We start from the raw sequence: 13,011 nt of genomic DNA, 5'->3' as shown, positions 1-13,011 counted from the left end.
TGGATTAAATTTCACAGGCAGTTGAGTGTAGGCAGCTATTTAGACACCAGAAATAGGACGATGAAAGTAGTGGTACTGTAGTATCTGTCTGGCAAAGAGATACAGACTACAAGCAGAGAGCTCCCAAATAACGAAGGCCTAAAAGGTAATGGGAATGCAGGAATGCATGGATATGCAGTAATACAGGAATAATGCAAGAAATTAGAGCTATTCTCTAAGAAGAATCACATTGGACCAGTAATGTGACAGGAGTCACTAGTGGTATAGATGATAGAGTCTGAATGAAGGGGATTGATGAGTTCAGGTGTAGACATACTGATTTTGAGGTAAGAGAAGGACATTTCATTAGTTCTATAGAGCTGATTTTTGAGACTTACCATTAAATATGTAAACATTTTCTGCAGCTCCAAAAGAGTAGTCTTATGCTTTATATCTTCCGAATACTAGAAAACAAAATGAGAATTAACTTTCTGTTGATCAACACCATAAAATTCTTGCTTAAAAAGTTAATATACAGAAAATCTTTGATTTGCTCAGTATGATAACTCCCTCCCAGCACATTATCTCTCATACCTAAAATGTATCAGTGACAACTAGAGGGAATACTTTTTTACATGAAGAAGGTATCAGAAGAGTTGTATTTCTGTGCTAGATACTATATATAGTCTGTTTAATTGTCTAAAGCCATGAAAATGGGGGAAAAAATCCACATCTGGATTAGACCCTTTCCTGTTTAGAATATACAGATTAAAATAACAAAATGGTAAGGGTGTAGCTATCATAATCAAATTGGGAAAGTAACTGATTGATACAATGTTAAATCCACATACTTCCTGAGTGGTGATTTTAACTCTAGTTTTTCCATAAATGTACCTGATTAGTTTATTTTCAAGGGACACTACACAGTGAGATCTCAGTAATAGTGATTACTTTTGTATAAATTTTTATTCCCTTCCTGTACTTTTAAAACACTTCATTACAAAGATAGTTTTATTCCTTTAATTGGTCATGCATTTGCTTCTCTATCTTCTCTAATACTCAATCTTTTAATCTAATGATGCCCTTTATAATACTTACAATCCTGCCCAGATTTTCCCACTCTTAAGAAATATAATTCTTTACCCTGAAATTCTCCTATTTCTTTCTTCCCTTTAACTGACAAACTGTGCTCAAAAGCTGTCCATAGTCACTGCTTTCATTTTTCACCTACTATTTTACTCCAATGTAGATTTTGACAGATTCCATATTGAGTACCACCCCCATCCCCTCCAAAAGAGAAAAGCCACACATACCTTTGCAGTAAAAATGGCTTGTCTAGCCTCAGGTATCATATAGAGTTGTTGAATAGTGGAAGCCAAATAACAAGTGGCTCCAAGATTAGTTAGACCAACAAATCTACATTCTGCTCGAACATCATCATGAGGCCAATAGCCCCACTTATAAGGGGCATGGGATGCTGGGTGGAGGGAGGAAATTACAAAATAATCTAAATTATCTTAAAAACTTGACAGAATAAAACACCATGCCATAATACTATGCTGAAAGCAGCATGGGACTGCTTTCAATTATTTACCTATCACATATAAAATACTTTGACTTTTGACAAGCGTTAAAAATAAGATTAAAATGGTCCATGAAACGAAAGGCAGTATCTTCAATATATTGAAAAAGTTAATAGTTTGGTTTTTACCTAATACCTTTTATATACCTATACCAAGCACTTATAAAGATGTGTCATTCTCCTCCATAGATCTATTATTACTTGTAGTAGATGAAAATTTTTTCCTACCACTATCACATCTAAGCAACTCTACTCATTTGGACAATACTCTAAAAATTAAACATGAGCAAACATACTTACATTGCATATGTTGGGCCATTACCCAGTTGTGTAGAAGCCTGTAGTTCTCAACTGACCCTTTTACCATTTCTACTAACAAATCATAAGCAGCAGCTCTTGAAGAATGAGATTTGCACTTTGGCTGTTGTCGATCTTTTAAACTTGGAAGCAAGAAGAGCAAATTGAAGATGTCTCTTAGAAATTCCTGGGGGGGAAAGCATTTCACTGAGTGGGTATGCTAACAAAAGAGCTTTAATTTAATAAACAAATATTATGATTAGTGATTTCAAAGAATCAGTTTTTTCAATTTCAATTTTTTTGTAAGCCAAGTATTAGGAAATTTTAATATTTAAAAACTGATTCGTTTTAATTGTTTCTTGAACTGCGGGAAGTAGGAACCACTTCCAGACACAAAGCTGGTGGACTAAAACTACTGTCCTTCCGGTTTTTTTTTTCTTTTTGGAGGGGGTGGGGGGTGGGGACATGACATATGGGTAATATGGGAAGCTGCTATACATGATTTCTAATGGGTACTATTTTTCTTGCCTTCTCAATGGATCAAGGATGGGGAAGAAGGAAAGAGAATTATAAATGAAAGTAAAAGTAGAAAAAAAGTGAAAATAAAAGTGGAAAAAAATGAAATATATAAGTTTTGATAAATTAATAAAATTATAATCATAATTAAATATATAATTAAAATTATAATTATAATTCATTTTTTTAAAAGAAATATATAATCTGGGACAAATTCTTGAGGTCCCTGTCTACTCAATATCTATAATACTAACTGGAGAGAAAATGTCAAAATTCACTATGTGTGTGTATTTTTATGTTTTATGCATGATAAATAAAACATGTGTATGTGTGTATATGCGCACACATATACATTATATATTATCAAAAATTAGTTAAGGTTAGAGTTAGGAGTCTACGCTTCAAATCCACTTATTTAGGTTGGATTTACTATCCAAAGCCATTTGAAGAATCATTAAAAAATACCCAGGGATTATACATGGTAAGGAAAAGAGGAATAAGGGACCACGATAGCAGGACTGATAAAGAGCAAATGGAAATCAATGGCTGATTCAACCACTACAAAACTTATTTTGTAGATCCCTTAGATTCCCTAGGGAACAATATTATCCTACTGGCTAGCTCTGTTGTGTCAGACTGTTAACCTAGAGAGCAGTTAGTTAAAACACCCAGATTCCAAGCCACACCTGACTGAACACTGTCATTGATACCTTGAAAAACTGACCTAAATATTCAAAATCCCTTTCAGAGATTTTATACTAAGACTAATGCTCAGCACAGTGCCTAGAACATAGCGGTAATAAATAAAAAGTTTATTGACTGACTATATGTGATTGACGAAAAGGGGGCTGAAGTTTGAATTAGAAAAACTGGATTTGAATCATGGCTCTGCCCACTCACTATTTGTGTCACTTCATGCAACACAATTGACTACCCTAGAACTCATTTATTCACTTACAAAATGAATGGAGTGCAATACAGAATCTCTGCATTCTGGGCCAACTCTGAGCACTGCTTGCTTAAGCCTAAAAATACTTTAATAAAAGCTCATTAATGCATAAAATAAAACTAAACTTTCATACATTTAAGAAAAGATTTTACAATTAAATGCTGACTATTCTACTTATTAATAGTTTTGGTGGGTTGGAAAGCTACGAGCTAATAAAACATAAAATTCAAGTAAGCTAAAAAATATTCAACGGTCAGCTCTAGCCAAACATGGCTATTACCCATCCCCAGCACACACTATGAATTCTTCCACCACAACAGCATTTAAGAACTCAAGCAGCTCCCCATGTCACATGATAATTATCATCAAGTATTGAAAGGCTGACAAAGGAGTTACTACCTCACTAAAACTACACATAAACAGCAGAGGAGTAACAGGTAGGGTAAAAGTGGAACACAATGAAATTTAGGAAATAAGCAAAATTTCCCAACCATTAAAACTAACCAAAAGTGGGAAGAGGTAGCCTCTGACACGGTCACCTTAACAGGAGGTCTTCAAAAAATGTACCTTGCACTTATAATTTGTATGTAATTATTTTTTGCACATTTTGCCTACCCTAATAGACTGTATGCTCCACAAAGGCAGGAATTTTTTCATACTTTTCTCTGTATCCCTTAAACCTAGCAGTGTGCATAGCACGTAGCAGGCACTTAATAAATGCTTGTTGACTAATTCAAACTAGACAATCACATTTAAAAGAGGTAACAAAAAGAGATTCTTGCACTTTGTGGACCCCTCCAGCTCTTTAAATTATTTCTCATTCCACCCTAAATAAAATTCTGCCTATTCTGTAAAACCCTTGCATGGCATTTCTTATCACACCTTTCTTGTGTTATTTGTACTGCCCCACTAAGCTGAAGTGCCAGAGACAGGACTCTGCACACAGCAGGAGCTTAATCACTGTTTGTTGAATAGGATGTATTAATTAATTAAAAAAATAGTGACTTAAATGATTTTTCCTAAGGACCAATCATCTTTAACATTTCTCTTTAATCTAAAACACGTCTTAAACATAAATCTGCTTTTTGACCTTTAAAGTGATCACATTTGATGAAGGAAACAAAATATAGAAGGTCTGGGACTTAGAAAATGTGGATTCAAGTCCCAGTTCTACTACTAACTAAAGGAACCTACATGACAAGTCACTGGAACCTTCTGGGCTCCAGTTTACTCATCTTCATAATAAGAAGGCAGGAATTAACACTTTCTAAGTTCTTTAACATTTCTACAAGTTTTGACTTAATATTTGCGTTATTCCAGACCACTAAAATCACACTCTGACACAGACAGAAATTTTATTGAAAGAATTATATAAACACCAACATGTTTAGTGGCAAAGTAATGAGGAACTTTTTAATAAGCTCTGGAAATCGCTTACTGATGCTACATTAAATCTTAAAATCTATTTGGATCCACAAAACTTTTGAAAAAATGTAAAAGCCACTAATGTTTCAGATATCTCAATAATGTTTTTTATAATTGTAAAACATCTGGAAAATTAAACATTTCTAAGATAATGCCATAATGAATAAAATACACATATACTCTCTTACAGCTATATATAATATGTGTATTGTGGTGCATGGAATTCTATATATAATACAAAATACTGCTTTAGGAAATAGAGTCCTACCCACATAAATCCTCGGCATTCCTATATACTACTAATGAAGCCCAACAGCAAGAGATAGAAAAAGAAATTCCATTTTAAACTTCTGTAGACATTATAAAATTTTTGGGAGTCTACCTGCTAAAACAAACCCAGGAACTACATAAACACAATTACAGAACACTTTTCACACAAATAAAGTCAAATCTAAATAACTGAAAAGCATCAGTTGCTCATAGTAGGGCCGAGGTAATAAGAAAAATGAAAATTTTACCTAAATTAATTAACTTGTTTAATGCCATACCAATTAAACTACCAAATAATTATTTTATAGAGCTAGAAAAAAATAACGAAATTCATGTGGAAGAACAAAAGGCCCAGAATATAAAAGGAATTAATGAAAAGAAACACTAGGGAGGGTGGCCTAGACATACCAGATCTTAAACTGTATTATAAAGCAGCAGTCATTAAAACTACTTGGTACTAGCTAAGAAATAAGAGTGGTAGATCAGTGGAATAGGTTACGTACACAAGACACAGTAGTCAATGACTACAGTAATCTACTGTTTGATAAACATAAAATTTCAGCTTCTGGAATAAGAACTCACTATTTGACAAAAACTGCTGGGAAAACTGGAAAATAGTATGGCAAAAACTAGGCATAGACCAATATCTCATACCATATACCAAAATAAAGTCCCAATGAGTACACAATTTGGATATAAACGCTGATACTATAAGTAATGTGGGAGAGCAAGGAATAGTTTACTTGGCAGATATATGGAGAAAAGAAGAATTTATGATCAAACAAGAGATAGAGAGCATTACACAATGCAAAATGGATAATTTTGATTACACTAAATTGAAAAGTTTTTTGTACAAACAAAGCCAAGGCAACCAAGATTAGGAGAGAGGCAGAAAATTAAGAAAGAATTTTTACAACCAGTGTCTCTGAAAAAGGACTCATTTCTAAAATATACAGAGAACTGAGTCAAATTTATAAGAATACAAGTCATTCCCCAACTGATAAATGGTCAAAGGTATGAATAGGCAGTTTTCAGAGGAAGAAATTAAAGATATCTATATTCATGTGAAAAAATGTTCTAAATCACTACTGATTAGAGAAATATAAATCAAAACAACTCTCAAGGCACCACATCTCACCTGTCAGATTGGCACACATGACAAAAGAGGAAAATATAAATGCTGGAGAGGATGTGGGAAAATTGGAATGCATTGTTGGTGGAGTTGTGAACTGATCCAACCATTCTAGAGCACAATTTGGAACTTTTTCAAAGGACTATAAAAATGTGCCTACCCTTTGACCCAGCAATATCACTTCTAGGGCTGTATCCCAAAGAAATTATACAAGTGGGAAAAGGACCCATACGTTCAAAAGTATTTATGGCAACTCTTTCTGTGGTGGCAAAGAATTGGAAATGAAGGGGATGCCCATCAATTGGGGAATGGCTAAACAAGTTATGGTATATGAATGTTATGGAATACTATTGCGCTATAAGAAATGAGGAGCAGACAGACTTCATAAGAACCTGGAAAGACTTATATGGGAGCAGAACCAGAAGAACATTATACATGATTACAGACACACGCTATCTCTGATGACTAACTTTGATAGACTTGGCTCTTCTCAGCAATGCAAGGTTCTAAGACAACTCCAAAAGACTCATGATTGAAAAAGTGATTCACATCCAGAGAAAGAATTAAGGAGTCTGAATGCAGATTGAAGCAAAATATTTGCTCTCTTTTTTTCTTTCTGTTTTGTTTCTTCTTTCTCATGATTCATTCCACTGCTTATAGTTCTTCTTCATAATTTGACTATTGTGAAAATATGTTTACTATGAAGGTATATGTAGAACCTGTATCAGATTGCAAGGCATCTTGGCTGGGGAGGGGGGAGGAGAGGAAGGGGGAGAAAATTTGAAACTCAAAAACTTGGAGGAACTGAATGTTGTAAACTAAAATTAAAAATAAATTATTTTTTTAAAAGGTATCTTAAAAAAAAGAGTCCTGTGAAATTGGAGCCATGATGGCTTCTGAGTTCACCTCTTTCTATGTACGTCATAAGAATGAAAACTGACTAAAGCATCTTGAAATCTACCATAGATCAGTATTAAGATACAAATTTTTTGAAGTAAATTCGATCCACAAAAACTAGTTTACTGATGTTAACATTCCAAAGAGAATTTCAAATGCATAGAGTGGAGTAAAGTATAAACCACGAGGGTAGAATCAATTAAATTATACACAGAGAAATATAACAAATTTTTATTCATTCCTACCTGTCCTTCATGTGAAAATTTAAAGGGTGGTTTGTGTTTAATAACACTTGTTGCAAGTTGTAAGAGTCCTGTAAGCCCATCATCTTCTATATTACCATCCTGATGATCAAGGATTTCCCTGCTACAATATATAAACAAAAAGCTTGGGCAATTATGCTTTTTACCATACCTTTCAACAATATGATTAAGAGCTCTGCCATTACATCAAATCATACCTTCGAATACAGTCAGCCAGATGTCTTGCCGAAGCATCTAAGTCCAGTAATGTTGTCTTAGTTTAAAGAAAAAACAAAGTATGAATAAAAGATAAAACTACGTATTTTATGCATAGTAGTTTCATAGGCTACAGTAAAAAATGGCAAATTGGTCAAACAGGAAATCTTAATTTTACAAAGGGTTATGTTTAGAAAAATCACTTAGAAATCATTTGGCATACATTATTGACAAGAATAAATATTTTTTTAAAATGGGAACATTGTGGCATAAATATGTATGTAATTAAGAGAATATTACCATTCTGTTCCAAAATATAGGCAGTGTGGTAAAGATTTAAAATAAGTTAATTACTTATATCTGAGAAAACGATCTCCAAAAAAAGTTTAAATTTATGGCCTACTAATTCTGACAATATTTGGTTAACAATACCACTTCAGTATAAAATGTAAATGCCTTCATTTGTTGAAATTCAGTGAAAGAAGGAAATATATTTTCAGGTGGCAGATGGCATAAGGAGATTTGATATATACACAGAGGCACACACAGAAACAAACACTTCTTCTTTTGCCTGTTTGGATCATTGATTTCATTGATGCGGAAATTCCCACTGAAGAAGAAGTGCAATTCATCTTGAAATTAGTTATAGAGAAGCTGCCTAAAGAATTAACAGTTAAGTGACCTTACCATCATGTACATGCTATGATGTGTCAGAGGCACAAGTCAACCCAAATCTTCCTACCTCCAAGGTTGATTCTCTCCCTGACAACATCCTGTCTCTTGCTATCAATTTTATGACCATAAAAATTCATGACACGATAAAGGTGAAATTACAGATGCTTTTCTTTATTAAATGTTAATATTTTTTACTCAGAAGTAAAATGACTGATAGCTATGAGATAAAATTTATAACCAATCTCAATATTTTCTTCCCAAATGGAAGCTAGTTATTATTATGCTATTAACATTCCACTTACACCATTAACTTCTGAAACTAAGAATTTTTAAGTGAAGGCTATATCTTCCAACAGAAAAAGAAAACAATTGAGGTAGAAAAAATTCACATGGATATCTGAAGGTACTAACTTTAATATCCATTCTTCTAGACGTCTCTGTAGCCTTTGACAGGTTATTTGTCAATCACTCTCTTTTCCTAGTATATTCTTCTCTCTAGATTTTTGTGACACTATTCTCTCATGATTCTCCTTCTGTATGACTGACCAATCCTTCCTGAGTCACTTCTCCTGGAACTTCATTCTGGGTGAAAACAATTAACCACAAGTTTCCCTGTGGCAAGGTTCTCTTCTACTGCTATACTACTTCTGTTGGCAATGTCTCTGCCTCTCACAGAATCACCTGTCATCTCCACACTGATGATTTTCAAATCTACTTATCTCTAGCTTCTCTTCGAACTTCCAGGCTACCATCTCTAGAAGCCTGCTGAACATCTCAAACTAAATGTAGTATACACAGTTCTAAACTCAATAGGAATAATAATAATCATGATGGTGATGGAGCATTGATATAGCAACTACTATGTGCCAGGCCCTGTGCTCCGTGCTTTACCGATATTATCTCATATGATTCTCACAACAACCCTTTGAGGTAGATACTATTATCATCTGCCTTTTACAGATGAGAAAACTGAGGCAGACAGAGCTTAAGTGACTTGCTCAGGGTCACAAAACTAGCTAAGTGACTGAGGCTGGATTTGAACTTCCTGACTCCAGGTCTAGTGCAATATCTATCCCAAAACCAGCTGTTTGTCTAAAATTTGTTCTCTCCCTCTCCCTTTTTCTTTCTCCCATGATATTCTGGATCAAGTATAAAATTATTTGGCATTTAGAACCCATCATTATCTTACTAACTTTCCAGTCTTTTTATACTTATTCTCTTCCACATACTGGGTGATCCAAGAAACAGGATCCCTTGCTGTTCCTCAAAAAACATACTCCATCAGCTCACTACATATTCCTTGTCCTCCTTGTCTGGACCTCCCTCTGGTCTCTCTATCAGGATCTCCATCATCCCAAGCTTTGTTAAAGTCCTAGTTAAAATCTCACCTTCTACAAGAAGGCCTTCCTGGCCCCCCTCAATGCCAGTATCTTCTTTAATTATCAATTATTCATTGTCCCTCAATTTTTCCTTTATATATCTTGTATGTGGGTAGTTGTTTGCATGTGGTCTTTTCCATAGACTATGAGCTTCTGGAAAGCAGGGACTGTTTTTCTGCCTTTCTTTGCACTTAGCACAGTGCATAGAATACACAAAGCATTTAACAAATAATTGCTGACTTAACTTTCTCCTAAAGCAGGAGTATTTAATTTTTTTTTTGTCATAGCAGTCTGATAAGTCTGTTAGGGAATATAGACTCCTCAGAAAAATATTTTTAATGCATAAAATACATAGAATTACTTCTGACATTATAATCTTTTTTGATTAAACAATAATTAATTTCTTATTTTAAGGAAAATGAAACCACAGGTTCCGGGTTACAGAAGTATTTCAAAAGAAATCTAAAATTTAAGCACCAAATAAACCGCTTGTTCCAAATCTTACTGATATCCTTGATTAGATTTACCAAGAAAAGTCTCTTTAAATATAGCTAAAAAGCAGGAGTAGATTTCTGATGAAATCAGAAACTGCTATAATAGTAAGAACACGCCAACGCTACCAAACACTCTGAAGTTTACAAAAAGATCTTGGAATAATAAAGACTCAATGATGGCTTGTGCTGTACTCACAAAATTAAAATGAGGAAACAATATAAAGAGGTAGAGGGGAAAACATCACTTACAGGAATAAATAAATGTTAAATCAGTTTTACCTACCTGACTAGCATCTTTTACATGTATGTTGTCAATTAATTTGCGTAACAACCAAAAATATTCTTTACATCCCGGTATCAGCACTGGTTCTTCTTCATAATCCTCTGTCTGCAAAAAGAAATACTTTTTAAATCTTTGCCTCCAAAAAGATGCCAAAAAACTCAGAAACAATATGCTCAAGAAGCAATTGTTTTAAGACTTTAAAATCAGAGGAAAAACTTTTAATTTCCTTAAGATCTGGAGAAAAATTAAAATTAACAAAAATATTACTTATTCCATGATTCCTATTAACCACTGAAATAAATCAAACTATTTACTGAATGCCTAACATGTGCCCACCTGGGATAATTATAATTTTTATAAAGTTTGATATTATACTTACGATAGGACCGTGATATGGAGTCACGTAGACTAAGTAGTCTTAAAGGCCATAAAATATATAAACAATGACAGTAAGTTTGTAATTTCCCACTGTTCTGACCTACATTAACCCTACCTCAAGCATTTAATACTCAAAGCCTCTAACTGGATAAAATTACAGGCTGACTGTAGCAACATGTGAGTTACTGCTCTTCGGTGGCCTCAGATAGCCAACTCAAACCTTCTAACAATTCCTTTGGTCTCTAAAGAGAAACTCCCACTACATGAGTTTCACGCAACTCTGGTTTCAGTAAGTGACCCACCACATCTGGGTCTAATGAGAAATGTTCTCTCCCACACCTGGCACCAACAAGCCATTGTCCGTCAAAGCCCATTTCCAGGCTTATAACTTTTGTACTTTAAGCTCAACTTCGAGGGTGTTCTCTTCCTCTCACGCTGAGTTTCGTTTCATTTTAGTCCACCAGCTTTTTACCATGGGAAGAAAGCTCTGTCTACATTGCCATACAGTGTGTTTGTGTATATGCATGCTCATACTTGTGCATGTGCTTTGCTTCTGTCTGCTCGATGAATCACATAACAAGGCTCTTAATTGTACCACCTTCTTTTGAACTAATTTCCTTTAAATTTCTGAACCCAGGTCTTTGTTTTTAAGCAAAATACAGAGAATGGAAAAAGGCAGTCCTAACCCTCAAGGAGCTCATGATTCTAGGGAAGACAACAAGTAAACAAATATGTACAAATTACACATGTATAGAATAAATAGAAAATAATTAACAGAGGGAAGGCCCTAGAATTAAGAGAGGTTAGGAAATGCTTAGTGATTGACCACAGAATACTGACTTGGACATTGTCTTTCATCTTATAAAATGAATTAAATTGCGATTTCTTGGTTCATCAATTAAATGTCAGCCTTAGATGATTAATGAATTATTTTAGCTTAATTGCTTAGTTGTAATAGATTATTCATAATGTTAAATATAAAGATCTCCATTTGTATCTAGTACTTTGGATTTTCAGTTGCTTACTTTTCATTTTGTTCCTCTAAAACTACAAATTAGCTTGCCCATGATAGCTATTCACATCTATTATACAGGACAAATGACAATTTGAAAGTGAAAAGAAAAGTGAAATATAAAAATGTTTTAGATTAATATCCTTGATATGTAAATTACAGTGATTTAGTAGGTCTATACATAAAACAGATACATAACATGAAAATGTTCTGGTTAGGGACTTGTTCTGTAATCCCGAAAAATACATTCAATTGCCATGAGAAAGATTAATCCAGAAGAAAGAAACAATGACTAATTTAAATTCAAGTGATGTGGGCTTTTTTCCTTGTTTTTAAACAGAATGTGGTAGCATCATTTTGGCTACCTTCCACTGTGGATAATCACATTTTCACATAAATTCATTATAAAGACAGAGATGTTAAGTACCTTGAGAAACTTTGGAGAAAAGGCATTTTGAAACTGAAATGACAACATTCTACACACAAACACACACACACACACACACACACACACACACACAGACATGCTCGAGCACACAGATACCCTTTACCTTAGTGGGCTTTAAAGCCTGAGCATCAGGAAGAAATTTCAATAATGTTGAGGCAGTAAGTAAAAGAAAAGATCTATTAATTGAATCCCCACCATCCAGTCCAGATAAAGATAACTTGTATAAACCATTGCAAGATTCATGCCGAACAGCAGTCTAAAACAAAATATAAGTTTGAAAGGAAATGAGTTAATATCATAACTTATTTTCTTCACCATATTTTAACCAAATATTTATTAATTTCTTAGTAAAAAATGCCAAAATATTATATTCATATAAATAGGTATGGATGATATAGAAGTTATCAAGAAACTGCATGTACTTAATAGAAATATTAAACTGAATGTGCAAAAATAAAATTCCTGAAATTCTTGATTACTGGCAGTGTTAAGTGGAGGGAAATAGGTTGGAGCAGATAAAATCTTTGGTTCACCTAAAAGATAAAAAGCTAGAAAACAGAATCACGATATATTAGAGTCGTAGGAATCTGAGAGATCTAAAGGAGTCTTAGAGAACTTAACAGTCATTTGCCTAAAACTCACAGAGTTAGAAACTGGTATACTTTAACTGATACATTCATTCAATAACTAAGCATGTACCATTCTATATGTTGGAAATAGGAGAGGGCAAATGTTAAAGGGACAAGTAATGGTTTCTGTACTGATAAAGAAAAACATAAAAGAAGCATGTGTAACTACATCTTTTTAAGCATTATATTAGCAATAGTAACTACAAAG

At 33.9% G+C, this 13,011-nt stretch overlaps 1 protein-coding gene across 1 annotated transcript in view; it reads right to left on the bottom strand.

Annotated features, from left to right (window-relative positions):
• Positions 1-13,011, bottom strand: part of LOC118842554 (ubiquitin carboxyl-terminal hydrolase 34-like) — a 127,983-nt gene that overhangs the window by 39,847 nt on the left and 75,125 nt on the right. Inside the window, exons 31-37 of the mRNA XM_036750014.1 lie at positions 12,278-12,430; positions 10,337-10,441; positions 7,508-7,563; positions 7,293-7,413; positions 1,862-2,045; positions 1,293-1,456; positions 378-443 (exon numbers count right to left, since the gene is read on the bottom strand). Coding sequence (XP_036605909.1) covers positions 378-443; positions 1,293-1,456; positions 1,862-2,045; positions 7,293-7,413; positions 7,508-7,563; positions 10,337-10,441; positions 12,278-12,430 — 849 coding nt within the window. The remainder of the gene's footprint in view (positions 1-377; positions 444-1,292; positions 1,457-1,861; positions 2,046-7,292; positions 7,414-7,507; positions 7,564-10,336; positions 10,442-12,277; positions 12,431-13,011) is intronic.

Source organism: Trichosurus vulpecula, chromosome 3 (assembly GCF_011100635.1).
Source record: "Trichosurus vulpecula isolate mTriVul1 chromosome 3, mTriVul1.pri, whole genome shotgun sequence".
Lineage (NCBI taxonomy): Eukaryota > Metazoa > Chordata > Mammalia > Diprotodontia > Phalangeridae > Trichosurus > Trichosurus vulpecula.
This window is presented reverse-complemented; position numbering and strand designations above follow the sequence as displayed.